The sequence below is a fragment of the Ursus maritimus genome, unplaced genomic scaffold, assembly GCF_017311325.1.
Source record: "Ursus maritimus isolate PB19 unplaced genomic scaffold, ASM1731132v1 scaffold_1, whole genome shotgun sequence".
Taxonomy (NCBI): Eukaryota; Metazoa; Chordata; class Mammalia; order Carnivora; family Ursidae; genus Ursus; species Ursus maritimus.
Window position 1 is genome coordinate 97,046,908 of NW_024423343.1, and position 15,950 is coordinate 97,062,857.

At 52.2% G+C, this 15,950-nt stretch overlaps 1 protein-coding gene across 1 annotated transcript; it reads left to right on the top strand.

The window, feature by feature from the left end:
- Positions 1-1,866: 1,866 nt before the first annotated feature.
- On the top strand, positions 1,867-15,635 carry LOC121106397 (5-hydroxytryptamine receptor 5B). Its single transcript, XM_040645685.1, has 2 exons — positions 1,867-2,643; positions 14,472-15,635. The coding sequence occupies exons 1-2, from the start codon at positions 1,867-1,869 to the stop codon at positions 14,802-14,804; spliced, it is 1,110 nt and encodes a 369-aa protein (XP_040501619.1). The 3' UTR covers positions 14,805-15,635.
- The last annotated feature ends 315 nt before the right edge of the window (positions 15,636-15,950 follow it).

Here is a 15,950-nt window from a genome sequence, read left to right on the forward strand (position 1 = left end):
ATGCAGGGCTCGATCCCAGAACCCCGGGATCATAACCTGAGCTGAAGGCAGACGCTTAGCAACTGAGCCACCCAGGTGCCCCATAACTCTACAGTTCTATAAACAGCTCCTGACATGTAATTAGCCTCATTTTTGAAATGAGGAAACAGAGTCTAAGTTCTTCAAAGTCTCTCAAGTAATAATGGTACAATATAAAAAGTGCAACTATGAAGAGAATATGTAGCAACATGGAAAGTGTTAAGCGAAATCTGCAGAAGAAAAATATTGATTTTAGGTTTAAAAAATGTATGTGGCTGGGAGCAAAGGCAAGAGACCAACAGCGAGCCAGGCATCTGACTGGGCAATATGAGTGCTTTTACATTTTTGATTTTCATTGTTCTTGTTACAATTTTGTCCAATAAAGTGAGGAAACATTATTGTGAAACTATTTCAAAGGCTAGTCCCCGTTTTCTCTTAAAAGACTGCCCTCAGGGCGCCTGGGTGGCTCAGTCTTTAAGCATCTACCTTCAGCTCCTGTCATGATCTCCGCGTCCTGGGATCGAGCCCCGTGTCAGGCTCCCTGCTCAGCGGGAAGCCTGCTTCTCCCTCTCCAGCTCCCCCCTGCTTGTGTTCCCTCTCTCACTGTCTCTGTCAAATAAATATATAAAAAATCTTTAAAATAAATAAAGGACTGCCCTCATCATGTGAGTTTCCTCAAAACTATTAAACATCCAGCATTTTCCAAGACCAAATGCAAAAACCCTGCACTGGCATTTACACCTGCATGTTTGTCTCCTTGACCCCAGGCTTTCATGCCAGGTGCCACCCTCCATTTGGTTTCTACCTTTGCCCAAGGGTAAAAAAAAAAATAACGGCCCCTTTAACCTGGATGTGAAGACCTGGAAGATACAGAATAGGGTCAGGGCTGTGCAACTGCACAGGGGGCCGCGGTGGGAAGGACAGGTGCAGCGGCAGGGTTAGGGATGGGCAGACAGGTTGTAAATGCTCCCTCTTTCTCTTTCGGGACCTCTGCCAAACCGCCTAGAGGCAGCGTTCTCTCCTCCCAGAGCCAGAGTGAACTTCTCAAGGCCCCGCGGAGCCCCTGCCAGACAGAAGTGTCGCGGGTGAAGCGGCGGGTTGGAGCCGGCTCTCGGAGCTTCCTGTTCGGTGTGCCTCAGTACCTGAACCTCCTCGTTCAGGTATACGGAGGATCCTGATTCAAGGAAACCAGAACTCCTCCGTCCCGGAAAGGGGGCGCGCGCCTCTGTTTCTCGATGTCAAACCGTGCCACCAGGCGGGTCCGAGGGATCCGCGAAGGTGGCGGCTACGGAATGGCTGCGCGATCGTGAACCTTCTCCGGAGACAACCGCTGGGTTCTCTCCGCAGGGCGGAGGCGGGGAGACAGGGGGGGCGGCGTGAAGGCCTGGCTGGAGTCGTGGCAGGTCCTCAGGCCACCCCCGCCTGCCCTCCCCGGTGCAGCCCTGCTCCTGCGGCCGCCCGCTGGGGGTGGCGGCACCTCTCCAAGCCCGCCCCTGCGCGCGGACACTCCGCGGCGCTCCCGGATTCCCAGCCCTGTGACAGCGCGTTGCCCCGGGGACGGCGCGGAGAGGTGGGAGGGACCGGCGCGCCGAGCCCAGCTGGACTCCCGAGGGGTCCCACTCTCTTTTTTCCCTCCACTGGAAAGGAGGTCCACGAGGGCTCCGGGCAGAGGAGCCAAAGAGGGGCTGCGGCCCAAGGAGGGACAGGGTAGGGCGACCTGGACCCCTCTCTGTCCTCCCAGGGCACGCAGCGACCTCTTCCACGCCCGCACCCGCCGGGTCCACACGAGCCCCGGCCGGCGCGCCTGTGTCCCCTGCCAGGAAGCCGCGATCCCGCGCGCCGCGCGCCATGGAAGCCGCTAACCTCTCGGTGGCCGCCACCGCCGTCGCCCTTCCCCTGGGATCCGAGGCTTGCAGCATCCGCCCGAGCCCCGGCGGGGTCGTCTGGTCGACCCCAGGCGGTGCCGCCCTGCCGGGCCGGGAGCCGCCTTTCTCCGTCTTCACGGTGCTGGTGGTGACGCTGCTGGTGCTGCTGATCGCGGCCACTTTCCTGTGGAACCTGCTGGTTCTGGTCACCATCCTGCGCGTCCGTGCCTTCCATCGTGTGCCGCATAACTTGGTGGCCTCGACGGCCGTGTCGGACGTGCTCGTGGCGGCGCTGGTGATGCCCCTGAGCCTGGTGAGCGAGCTGTCGGCCGGGCGACGTTGGCGGCTGGGCCGGAGCCTGTGCCACGTGTGGATCTCCTTCGACGTGCTGTGCTGCACCGCCAGCATCTGGAACGTGGCGGCCATCGCCCTGGACCGCTACTGGACCATCACGCGCCACCTGCAGTACACTCTGCGCACCCGCCGCCGCGCCTCGGCGCTCATGATCGCGCTCACCTGGGCGCTCTCGGCGCTCATCGCGCTGGCGCCGCTGCTCTTCGGCTGGGGCGAGGCGTACGACGCGCGGCGCCAGCGCTGCCAGGTGAGCCAGGAACCCTCCTACGCCGTCTTCTCCACCTGCGGCGCCTTCTATCTGCCGCTGGGCGTGGTGCTGTTCGTCTACTGGAAGATCTACAAGGCTGCCAAGTTTCGCTTCGGCCGCCGCCGCCGGGCCGTGCTGCCGCTGCCCGCCACCGTGCAGGTGAGGGGCGGGCCGCCTAACGGGGGGCGGAAGGAGGGGGCAGCCGGGGGAGGAGGCAGCTTGGCCGTCGGGAGAGTTGGCGGCGGGAGCTTGCACACTTGGGGCGCGCACCTGGAGCGCACAGGGAGATTGTCGCCTGCTGTCCTGGCGCGCGCACCGAGGGGCGCCTCACCTGCGGCTGGCGTGCGCGCCTGGGGCCCCCAGTGCACTGGGGCTGCCGGGGGCGCTGGCACCGCGGATCCACGAGGCTGAAGGGGACTTGCAGGGGCAGCGTGGGGAGTGGTGAGGGCACGACTGATGAGCCGCGCGCTCGTTGCTTTCCGCAGGAGTGATTGTGTCCCCGTGAGTCCGGCTCCCTGGTCCTGACTAGACAGAGCGGGGGGGTGCGGCGGGCCAGGAGTGCTTGCTGCGGGGGACCACATTCCCGACTGTTCCCTCTCCACCGCACCCTTGTCCACCCTCCGCAGTCCAGAAACGCAGTCCCCAACTCTGTCGGCCAGCTCCGGGTCAAAGAAGGAAGTGAGCGTAAAATATAGCCCACTTTCCTCTTAGTACCCCAACCTCAGTGCTTTCCTCTAGCGACTTTGGAACGAGATAGAACAGTCGGTTCAAATCCCAGCTCCGGACATTTGGGGCAGTTAGTAGCTTAATCTCTGCGGGCCTCTTTTCCACATCTTTAAACAAGTTCATCCCTGCTTCATAGGACTCTTGGTGAGGAAGGATCTCACGAGATGGAGAATGTGAGGTGCCAGCACAGTGCCTGGCACCGGGGAGGGCAGAGCTGGCCGGAGTAGGGAGCAACAGGGTGCCCACAGTGGGCCAGAACATAACCCTAGAAATGAATGAGATGGAGGAACGAGCATTTGCAGAACTTCTCTGATTGCATTTAGAACTGGGCCAGACCCTATTAAACGTCAGCAACCTCCTCCCCCTAGAAGCCCCAAACTTTCCCTTTTTTTAGGGGGGTGGTCAGGCTCCAAGTCCTGGAGACTAATAACAGGACTTATTGCCCCTTTCCAAATACAATAGAGTAGTTGCCCTTTGTCCACAGGCATATCTTCCAAGACCCCCAGTGGATGCCTAAAACCGCAGAGAGCACCGAACCATATATGGTGTTTTTTCCTATACATACATACCTAAGATAGAGTTTAATTTATAAATTAGGCACAGAGGTTAACAACACACCTAATAATAAAACAGAACAATTATAACAATATACTATAATAAAAATTATGTGAATGTGATCTCGCTCTCTCAAAATATTTTACTGTACTCACCTTTCCTCTGGTGACGCTGTGAGATAATAAAATGCCCACGTGATGAGACGCAGTGAGGTGATGATGTAGGCATCGTGACGCAGTGTTAGGCTACTACCAACCTGGATGAATCAGGAGGATCATTTGCTTCCAGACCTCAGTGGATCCCGGATAACTGAAACTTCGGGAAGGGAAGTGAAACCATGGATAAAGGAGAGGGGGAGACCACTGTGCATGGCCCAAGGAAGGACTGCCGGTGGGAGGGGACAGGGAGAAAGAGACAGTAAGTTTCCTGTTGTTAGTTTCGTTTTAATTTTGGAAAGTTAACTCAGCTACGTAGTCTACTCAAACATATGTGCTTTAAAAAGCAGGCTTTTCCCCCTTCATTAAATGGCAGAGGGATTTTGTAGCATAAAATAGGAATGTCAAGACTATAATTGGGAAGTGTTGGTAGGGGAGAGCTTTATTCAGAATTAATGATGTTCTTTGAAAGGTCCCTTGGAAATGCCTGGGGTGGTTATAGCTTTTCTGTCTGATTGCGGAGGTAGGGCTGACTTTTAATAACTACGTCAATCCAGTGTGCACCTAGAGAAATCACGGAGCAATGGGTGCCAGAAAGGCTTGCCAAACCTGAGTTTGGTGTTCATTTTTGAAAGACCCCATTCAGGCAGGTGATACCAAGACGTAGAGAGGGAACAGGGGCCTGCCAATCCGGGTGGCCATGGGTGGGGAGAAAGAGCTCCAGGAGGCAGGGCCAGTGCTGTGATTTTCCGCTTGCCGGCAGTGGGACCCTGGGCAAGCCCTTCCCCTGCTTTGGGCTGCAAGTTCTCTTCTCTAATACACAGTATCGGTCTAGGTCTAGGCCACGGCTGGGGCTCTCAAGTCACGTGATGCTGAGATTGTAGATGTGCTGAGGTTCCTTAGGCTTCAGCCAGCCCTCACTCAAATGCCTGGGTAATGCTGCTTCGTCAGCAGCTATAAGCTTTCTGGCCACAAGACACCCAAACGGAAACTTAAAATAATATGCCTGGAATACTATCTCTCTACCTCCCCCCTCCCCACCTGCCGTTTCCTGCACTCTAGGGAAAATGAGTTGAATTTAGGTCCTGCAACATGTCTGTACTGCTTTCTGTGGGTGACAGAAGCGCTTATGAAGTCTGGAGGCTCTGGTAATGGGGCTGTGTACGTCCTTCAGCTTTCTCGCCATTCTGTGGCTAGGTCCCAACACTGAGATATGATCAGAAAGGGACAAGCAACAGTTCCTGCACAGTGATTTAATTCTCTGGGGGCAAAATGCAGTTTTTTGAAAGTAGAGCCGGAAACCAGCATTTACTGAGTGAGTCCTGTCGTCCAGACACTGCGTTTGATGCCTTCTATCCATCCTCTCATGTCATCTCCATGACCCAGCTGGGTTGGCCCTATCGTCTCTCTCAGTCCAGGTAAGCTAAGACACGCTCAGCCACGTATGACCCTCACACGGACAGCTCATCTCATGCCAAAGGTCAGCGTGGGTCTGGGGGCCGTCCTGCAGAGCTCTCCGCCAGGCAGCAGCTCCTGGCTCTGGACCCCTTGCCATCTCTAGCTCTGCGGTCTGGAACGACTGGCTTCCAAGGCTGCCGAGCGAGGGGAAGAGACGGATGGAAATATAGCAGCTTTTACCTGCCTTCCCCGAAAGCAGACACATGTCAGCTCTGTCCTCGGCCCATTGGCCAGCCACTGGCTGCGACATCCAGGAGAGCGCGTGGCGTAGTCGGCGAACACCGTCTCTGCCACCAGCCCTCATTTTCCAGTTGATAAAGCTAAGTCGCCACAAAGTCCATTCATCTCAGACCACAGAGTTACCGAGTGGAGAAACGGGGGTCACTGTTCCTCCACGCTGTCCGTCTGCAGGGACTGAACTGCTGAGCTCTGTCCCACGGCCCGCAGGCGCCTCTCCTTCATAGGAAGGAGGCGGCCGTATCCCAGTCAGGTGGGGCAGCGTGGGAGCAGGGGCTCGAAACGATGCTCGTGCACCCTGTCCCTTCCAGGAGAGCTGACCACAGCCGAGCACCGAGGCCCTCCCCCCTTCTCTCAGGAGGCAGGGTTCCTTCCTACCCTGCCCTCCTTTCTTTCAGCTTTCTAGAATGAGCACCACATATAAAGTATGTTCTGCTCCCCCCGCCCCACAGTAACCCCGCGTGGCTCATGATTGTTTCCCACTGACCTGTGCCCTTTGCTACTGAGAAGAAGAAGAAAGCAAAATCAATGGAGATGATGTCACTGGCTTTTAAAATGTGACATCAAAAACTTTTTTTTCTTTTCAATTGTTTGACTGCCGTGCACAAGTTGGTAAGCAGGGTCTAATTACTCAGTAGGCACCGTGGACACACTGCCCAGAACCACAGTGCTTTTAGGGGCCCATGGAAATGGTTTCATTTTCGTTTCTTTTAAAATTAGGGGAAGAATGGATATAAGAGCCATGAATATATAATACTGTATCCAGCCTCGATTATATTAGTCTTCATAATAATATGGTCATAAAATATAATTTTTTAATATTTTTTAATGGAGGAGGGGGCCCACAGAGGCAGAGATGCCTAGGACTTGTGAATGCGATAATGCAGCCCGGGCTGACACCCTGCACTCACTCACTCACTCACTCAGTCAATAAACATGTGGTGGGAGACAGTGTGCCCAGTGGTTAAGAGCATGGGATTTGGAAGCAAGGAGCCCTGGATTTCAATTCTTTGTGTGCCGCTTATAAGCACTGTAGCTGAGTGACTTAATCTAAGTCTGCATTTCCCCATAGGTAAAATGAAAATATTGCCACCTGCCTCATAATATTCTTGTGACAAGTAAACGAGATAATGGTGTATACGGAGTCTCTAAACTAGTAAACCATAAATGCAAGCTGCTGTATCATCTTCAGTATTATTCTTAAAAATTCCTCTTGTGAGTTATAAATAACAAATTATGATTTTATTCCTCTTACTGCTCTTACTCACCATGCTATGTAGGGGAGTTACTTTTTGCTTGTGTAACAGATTAGCCCAAAGCTTAGTGGTGTAAAACAATAAACGTGTATTTACTCATAGTTTCAGTGGGTCAGGTTTGGGAATGACTTTGACTTCTTGGCACAAGGACCTTCTTAGCCAAGATGTCAGGTGGGGAGCAGTCATTCGCAGGCTTGACTGGGGCTGGAGACTGCTTCCAAGATGGCTGACTCACATGGTTGTTAGCAGGAGGTCTCCCCAGGGCTGCTTGAGTGTTGTCACAACATGGCGGCTGGCTTCCCTCCTGCCTGGAGAGCACAGCAAGGAGAAAACTGCAGTGTCTTTTATGTTTAGCCTCAGAAGTTACATGACATCTCTTCTATTCACTAGATGCGAGTCGCCAACTCCAGGATGCACTCAAGGGAAGCGGAATTAGGCTCCACCTTTGGAAAAGTATCCGTGAACTTGTGGACTGATTTTAAAACCATCACCATAAGACACACAGATGGTGTTCAAAATTCCTTGATTGACTGTTACTGACCTGCATATCAGGCAATGTGGTAGCCTCTGAAGTTTCAGAGAATGAGCGAGCATGGTCTCTGCTCTCAAGGGATTAATTTTAGTAGACCACGACTATAGAATTAAAAATTCAATAAAATGTTACAGGTGATCTGCTAGAAGTCTGTCCAGAATACAATGAATGGCCCTGAGAGACTGAAGAGTATATGGGAAAGCACTTTGTACACAGTAAAGGACAAAATAAATGTGTAATACTGAGCTGTAGGGTCTGCGACAGCTTGGATCTGAGTGTTCGATTATGTTGCATTATAAAGTATTTGCCTCTCTAAGCTAACTCTCTGTATTAGCATAATAAGTTTTTGTGTTGTAAGCAAACAGCACATAAGCCTTGAGTGACCTGAAATCTGTAGAGCCCTTTATGTTTTCGTCACTTGTCCAATGTTCAGTTGTCATCTGGACCACCCCAAGGACTAAGCTGCTGGTGGGCCTGAGGGCTTGTCAGAGCTTGGGTACGGGCAGAGGGTGGTGGAAAATCACCACCCTCGTTCTCATTCCATCTATTAAAAGAACTGTGGGCTCAAACACATTCTCATGCCAGACTGCGAGCTTATTTTAACTTCAGGAAAGTACATTTTATGAATCAAATTGTATCAGTGGTAATAAAAAATCTGGTTTATGGTTTGATTCTTTTCAGGTTGGCACCTAAGAGTCTGAGAGTTTCCAGAAGTACTTGGATGTGTCAAGGAGCGTTTTCAAATCTTCAGAAATGCCTCCGGCCTTCCTGTCTCTGTAACCTTCTCCCTTGCTGCTCCCCTTACATTGTTATGTTCATTGTGTCTCTTTGCCTCTACTTCCATTTCTCTTTTCTCTCTGATTGAATTGTTGGAGAAGAGTGGAGGGGAGAAGGAGAAAGTTGGGGGTAGGCAAATATGGTGCAGGGATCATGTGTCTTCGCCAATGACCTTGCAGTGATCTACTCCTCAAATCTGTGTAATTCTTGGAGAAGATTGAGCTTCTCAGTGGAACACTGAGATCCGAACTCCATGGTTCTTAACTTTTGGTAGGCTGCAGATGCCTTGAAAATTAAAGAAAGCTTTGGACTTGCTGCCCAGAAAGGTATGTGGGTGTTTAGTCACCTGATTTGCAGAGGACACTCCCTGAAGCCCATCTCTGCAGAGCGACGCTGAGCCGTCCTTCCCCCTGGCTTTTCTGAGACATGGAACCCACAGTGTACTAGTAACTGTGACTCTCTGAGAGAGGGCTGTAGTCCTCCGGGCATGGCCCCCAAGGGAGGCAAATCAGAACAGAGTCCGGACAATACCTGTGCAAAAGGGAAAGCCTCCCTTCTTTCCATCACTCCCCCCGCCCCGCCCCGCCCTGTTCCAAGACCTGGGCTTCCAGGGATTTCAGGGTATGAACTCTTGCCTCAACAGAAGCCCTTCCACTGGCATCCACTCGTAAATGGGTTTGACTTCAGATCAAATGGTATTAGAGCAGAAAACACAGATGTAGTCCCCTTCTCAGCATTAGCTCCGGTGGATCCTTAGCCAATCCGCGGTGACCAACCTCCCCACAAAAATCCATGTTCTCCAAAGACAAGAATGATAGCAATTGTACCTTATGTTATGATCACACCCAAAGTGAACAGGAACTGTCAAGCATGTCTGACAAACTAGATCAGGACATTTTCTGTACTCTGTACTCTGTTGTGAATATGATTACACTGAAGGAAAAGTCACTTTTTTTCCAAGCCCAGCATGCTCTGCTTTTTTTTTTTTTTGTAAAAAAGCTTCCTGTGTTTCGTTTTTCTTTTTTCTTTCTTTTCTTTTCTTTTCTTTTCTTTTCTTTTCTTTTCTTTTTTTCTTTTCTTTTCTTTTCCTTTCCTTTCCTTTCCTTTCCTTTCCTTTCCTTTCCTTTCCTTTCCTTTCTTTCCTCTTCTCCTCTCTTTTCTTTTTTCTCTTCTCTTTTCTTTTTTCTCTTCTCTTCTTTTCTCTTTTCTTTTCGCACAAGAGAAGCAGCTGAGAAAATTTCCTGATCTAGTTTGTCAGACATGCTAGACAGTTTCTGTTCACTTTGACGGGCTATTTTGGCTACTTATCTCCTTAGAGTGCCCTTGGGAAATGCACATGGAGCTTGGTTATCTCAGTGAACCCTGGGCAGAGAGATTGGAGCCCCAGCTATTCCAGGTCCTGACCTGCCAAGCTCTGGTTAGAAACGGGGAATTCCAGTTATAATCCAGATGGCCTTCAACCTGAGTCAGAAATCTCTCCATGTCCTCTCTCCCTCTCAGATGTGGTAGGGCTTGCTTCGTCACCAGGATCAGTGTGGTCGCCCCAACGCCAGCCTTGCAAAGAGTCTCGCCGCCGTGCTGGATGCCTGACCCGTGGGGTCACAGCGGAAACTGCTATGTTTGTTCCACAAGTAATTAGGGTCACCTTTCTTCTTTTTGCTTCCCTCTCCTATTTCTTATTAGGATGTTTAATTGACAGCATTAGAGGACTACAAATGTTTGTGGGTTCTTTCTGTGGCAGCTGGATTATTTTTTTATTAGAGAAGAAGGAAGGGACGAGGGACAGGAAGTTGAGGTTTAGGCGGTCCTCCCACGTGCTCCTCACAGTCAGCCCACAGCACAGACAAGGCTCTGCATAGTTAGAGACGCAGAAACGAGGGAATGGGGCCCTGATCAGAATCCTAGCTCACCACAAACTTGCTCTGAGCCTGGCTTCCTCGTTCCTCCCTCACTGGTTGCTGTTCTTACTGAGTAAGAGGGTGGGGGGAGCCGCCTAGTCACGGGCCAGACCTCTGTCAGGAACCGGGAAGGTCCGAGCTTTCACCCAGCTCGCAAGCGAACAAGTCAGCCTGCGACAGCGTGCTGGGTGCTGGCAGGAGGCAGGGGACTCCTAATCAGAGTCAGAGGGCTTTATTACTCATGGTGCACAGGCCCACAGGAGCTTCATTGTTACACCAGTTCCCCTTTCCCTCAAGCTCCCGTGGGAGTGGCCTGGAGCGGCCCAGATGGATTTGCATCACAGCAGAGAAGCTCCTAGATGAGAGAGCTCCAGTCGTATTGCCCAGTGTTTGACAGTCAATAAACCTGCCTTCTGCTCTTAGGAAAGCTGCATCTTTGATAATGGGCTGCAAGCCAAGCTGCCTGCTTTTCCACTGGGAGACACTATCTCTATCCTCCAAGGTCGTTTGCTTTACAAACATCCGTGATAAGCCAGTCTTCGGTAGCAAAATGTGCAGAAATGCAGGAGACTTGGAGAGAATCATCTCCCTCAAGCATCTCCTAATTCAATATAAATTTTGTTTTTACTATATGCCATACATGATGCTAGGTGCTAGGGACTCTTCAGGGGACAGGACACTCATGGTCCCTGTCCTCCTGGCCTGTCGGTGATGACACAGTATTCTGAACAATTCAGAATCCGTGCCCTGGCCTTGGCGTACTGATGGGAACAGTGGGACAGAATATTTCAAATTGGGACTTGATGGGAAATGCTACCACAGAGTCCCCATACACACAGTAGGTGGTTAATAAATGTCTAAACATATACAGTGTGGCAGATTTGGTCCTTAATTAATTTTGGATGAAAAAGCCTTAGATTCTATGGAGATGTTAAGGTGAACTCATCTTTTGGGTCCCATTTCGGCATGGCAGACAGAAGCCATACAGCCCTGGAACCAGCCCGACCAGGCAGGCACCTTGGTTCTGCTTTCCCCTGCTTGTGTGGCCTTGGCCATGGCATTTGGTGTCTCCAAACTTCTGTGTATTCAGAGCACCTTTCCTTTTACTGCAGGACCCCAGAGTGCCAGGTACTCCCGGGTGTGTTCATCCAACAGCCTGTACCCTTCCCTGCAGATTAGGGGGGATTCTAGCCAGAGATCAGAGGCCCCTTTGAGCCTGGATGGTCAGTGTTTAGACAGCTGTGCAGAGGGAAGTCGGGGTAAAGTGGCTGAGGAGAGAAAAGACCAAAGAGGAAAGATGGAGAAGCTCAGGGATGGCCCCAGAGCTGGTGGCCAGAGACCCTAGAAATCGCCAGGAAGCCATACGTGTCCATGCTGAAAAAATCTCAAGCATAAATATTCTTAAAATAGATTCTGTTGGGGCACCTGGGTGACTCAGTCAGTTAAGTGTCTGCCTTCGGCTCAGGTCGTGATCTTGGGGTCCTGAGATCCAGCCCCACATTGGGCTCTCTGCTCAGTGAGGAGTCTGCTTCTCCCTCTCCTTCTGCCCCTCCCCCCCACTCACGCTCACTCTCTCTCAAATAAATTAATAAAATCTTTAAAAGAAGAAGGAGGAGGAGGATGAGGGGGAGGAGGAGGAGGAGGAGGAGGAGGAGGAGAAGGAGAAGGAGAAGAAGGAGAAGAGGAAGAAGAAGAGGGAGAAGAAGGAGATTCCACTGGCACCCATCCAGATCAATCACCTTTCCTGAAGGTGCAGAACAACAGGTAGGGATTCAGAATGTGGTCTCTGGTTCAAAACACTGCCATTGGACTTCCAGCTCTTACCATAAGCAACTGGGTGATCTTGGACAAGGTATTTAACATTGTGGAGTGTTTTCTCAGCTCTAAAATGGAGATAACAGTACCTCAAAAGTTTGATGCGAGAATGAATTCAAGTCATCCCTTATGAGACTCTGCATAGTGTCCGTTGTATAGTAACTCCTCTGGGGCTGGTCTTAGCCTCCTTTGGCTTTCTATTGAATATCCCATTTCAAACGACAAAAGCCAAGCTAGTCAGTGTCCTTGCAAACCTGAATCATCATCCCAGGCTGACTCGGTTTCTTTGAAGCCGTTTCTGGAAAGATTCCACAGTCTTCCAGTGTCTCTGTCTGCACGGGGGGTAGCAGGCTCAGGTGGAAAACTAGGAACACAGGCTTCTAGCAAACAGATGCTGTGCTGGAGTGGAGCGAGGCCAGGTCCTTAAACCAGCCTAATCAGTGAACTTGCCTTTTCTGTTTCTCTTCCCCCAGGAGACCTTTTGAACTGAAATCACCCCATTTCTTTACCTCAATAGCATAATAAGGCTCTGGAATTTCCCTTACCCAGGAGGAAGGACTCAAGTGCCTGGGAGGCCATTTAGGTCAGCAGAGAAGTGGCTGGAAAAATGCCCATGACTGAGCCTGGAGGAAGGAAAACAAACACGCCACCTTCCGCTTCTGCTCCTGCTCTGGGGACACTGTTTCCTCCCCAAGAGACTGCTCAGTATTTACGAGGTGGTTTCAGGGTGGCACGTTTTTGTGGCTCCGACTTGTTTGGTGACTTGATGACGGTCCACTAGGAGGGAATCGGTCAGCGCGGTCTCTTCTAGAGGGGAATGGGGACATGGGGCTCACACCTGCCTGTGGGGCCGAGCAAACCTTGGAAGGGCTCATCAGAGGGGGCTCTGGCTGCCTCTATGGGGGTGCAGGGCGGGGAGGGGCAAAGGCTGTCTCTTCCTTTGCTGGCATCACTTGCCTTATTGTGTCTCCAAGGGGTGGGCGGGAGGAGGCCAGGCGTGTGCTGGCAAAGGAGAGGACTCTTCTTTGTCCACATCTCCATGATCTGTTTTCAGCCTGATGCAGTGACTTTCCAGCTAAAGGAGCCAGGGTGGTGGGGGGAGTAGCAGAAGACACTGAACTCCAAGGCCGAGGTCAGGCCACTTGGGGGCCCGGCCTCCTCTGGGCTCTGGCCATCCTGACCCAGTGAGAGCAGCCGGTGAGCGTGCTGCGGGCCCATGTAGCGCTCCACAGCCATGGGTCGTGGGGCTGTCCCGCCAGCTGCTCCCAGTGTGTCTAAGCCAGATGCCTCTCAGCCCCGTGTGCCACCAGCGTCTGTGGCCATGGCTGGCAGCAGCTGGGGAGGAAGGGAAACGCAGGTGCAGCCTGTGCTGTTGTCCTGATCACTGGTTCATTCAGCAGCTGTTACCCGAGCACCGGCCAGGCGCCAGGTGCCGCTGGGGGGCAGGTGTGTGTACAAGGATGCCACAGTCCCAGCCCCGGTTCAGCTTGGCCCAGCGTGAGGGGACAGGTGTGATAGTCATAATCGCACAAACTGCTACGGACAAGGAGACAGGGGTACCAAACAGGGAGACGTGTTTGAGTTTGGAGGGTCCGAAAGGCCACTCTGAGAGGGTTGGTGGCCTCTAAGCTGAGACCCGAGAGGTGACAAGGACTGACCGAAGGATGGGGGTGATAGGATGGGTAGCGCACCGCAGGCTCCTTGAATGGCACTGAGTTATTACCACAAAGGCATTTACTGTTGTCTTTTTAAAGCTCGGCGGTACAGAACTACTCTGGAATCTAAACGGAGTCCCTTTAGCACATCGTTGTCTCACTTCTTGCAATATTGAGGCTTATAGGCTGCCTCTCCAGCTGCAAACTTCGGGCCTGGGCTGGGCTGGGATCTGTGTTCTTTGGGGTCCTAGTCCCAGCCCCCAGCCCACTCCATGAGTATCGAATGAGTGCGTGTGCCAGGAGCTGTGCTGGGCATCCCTCACATTCCTAGTGCACTTCCACAGCGGCCTTACCGCGGTGGGGGGAGAGGACTTTGTCCCCCAGCTTCACAGATGGGGAAGGGGGTTTGGCCCCTGGGGCTGGGACTCGAGCCAGAGTCTGACACTGAGGCTCCTGGTCTTACCTGCCTCCCTCCCTTTTTATATCTTATTATCTGACATTGTGGAGACCACCACTCTCAATCCAGGAAGAACCTGCAGGGCTTTTTTTTCTTTTTTAAGATTTTATTCATTTATTTGACAGAGAGAGAGCACAAGCAGGGGGACTGGAAGAGGGAGAGGGAGAAGCAGACTCCCCGCCGAGCAGGGAGCCCCATGCGGGGCTCCATTCCAGGACCCCGAGATTATGACCCAAGCCGAAGGCAGGCACTTCACCGACTGAGCCTCCCAGGCGCCCCCTTCAGGGCTTATTTTAACCTACAGTTTCAGGACGGTTTCAGCTGCCATTTTAGGTGGCTTATGTAGTATCCGAGCATCCTGAATGAGGCTGCGGGAGAAGTGTGGGCCACCCTGGAGCAGCCCCGCGCTGCTTTATCACCCAGCGTCAGGTTTAATGTGTTAACCGCCCGTTTCCTTTGTTCCAAGGTGAAGGAGGCCCCTCAGGAGGCTGAGATGGTGTTCACGGCGCGTCGCCCGGTGGTGGCCTTTCAGATGAGCGGGGACTCGTGGCGGGAGCAGAAGGAGAAGCGGGCGGCCGTGATGGTGGGCATCCTCATTGGCGTGTTTGTGCTGTGCTGGATCCCCTTCTTCCTGGCGGAGCTCATCAGCCCCCTCTGTGCCTGCAGCCTGCCCCCCATCTGGAAGAGCATCTTCTTGTGGCTTGGCTACTCCAATTCTTTCTTCAACCCGCTGATTTACACTGCATTCAACAAGAACTACAACAACGCCTTCAGGAGCCTCTTCAGCAAGCAGAGATAAACCCAGGGCTTGGAGAGACACACAGGTCGGGGTGTGGGCGGGGAACTGGTATTTCTCCCCGCCCCAGGCATCTGGGAGCCTTGCGCCACCGCAGAGTGTTGATGACGGGGAAGCCGCGCTATGGGGCCTGGCCTGTAGGAGCCGCAGTGCCAAAGGCTCCCCGGGAAAGATCGCGCATGCGCGGCAAGCGTGCATTCGCTCGTGGCACGTTTCTCCACTGAGCAGGACCTCTGCCTCAGGATCCTTTTCAGACCGCGCTCTGGTTACTGGTCGGAATGGACACAAGACTCGAAGATGACTTGCCTTTCCTTTATTTAATACCCTATTCCTCCGAGGGGATCCGTCAGCACAGAGCCCCAGTGGCCTGTTTTGGGGCCCACTCCTTTGTGAAATAGCCCCCATCCCGTATCCACCTGATTCAACTTACCTTCCCCAATGTCCAAGGTGGTGTATTCCAATTTGGGAGATGGGAATCATGTGAATGTTGGCCTTTTAAAAAAGTGTCTAGTGCAACCCATACCTACTGAATGGGACTTTCAGAGAAGTCTGATAATTTATGTTATTGAGTTCTTTCTTCATCAGTGAGAGGCCGTGCTGGATGCTTAGAATGTCCTTTGGACCAATTACACTGGCATTTCTGGGGGGTGAGACCCAGGCAGGAGTGCTTTTTAAAGCTTCCCCATGTGATTCCACTGTGCAGCTGACCAGTGTTGAGGATCCCACCGGGGTCCTTTCTCTGCTTCTGAACAAGAGAGAGCAGCTATGGGAAATGTTCCCACCACTTCACCATATGCACTTGTATGTGTAATAAAAATACTTTTGCAGCATTGATTTCTAGGCTCAAAATCATTCATATGCATGATTGATCTCACACACACAACACACACACACACACACACACACACACACACACACTCACATATGCCATTGAGACGGGGATGACTAACACAACCCCCAAACTGTCATAGTGAATCTTGGCCTTCCTGAAAATACCAAACGTGGCCCACGTATGTAGGAGTCCAAAGGCCTGGATGAGGGGGATGCCCGGACTAAGTCATGCTGGCCACAGTCCCCCTGGTTTTGGAGAAGGGCTGCTTGCCTACTGATTAGGTTTTTCAATGGACACAAAACAGTCCACTCCGCCAT

Excerpts from the sequence above, each read along its gene's own strand:
- LOC121106397 (XM_040645685.1), top strand. The coding sequence starts at position 1,867 with ATGGAAGCCGCTAACCTCTCGGTGGCCGCCACCGCCGTCGCCCTTCCC. Across the intron at positions 2,644-14,471 it reads CGCTGCCCGCCACCGTGCAG|GTGAAGGAGGCCCCTCAGGA; the intron begins GTGAGGGGCGGG and ends CTTTGTTCCAAG.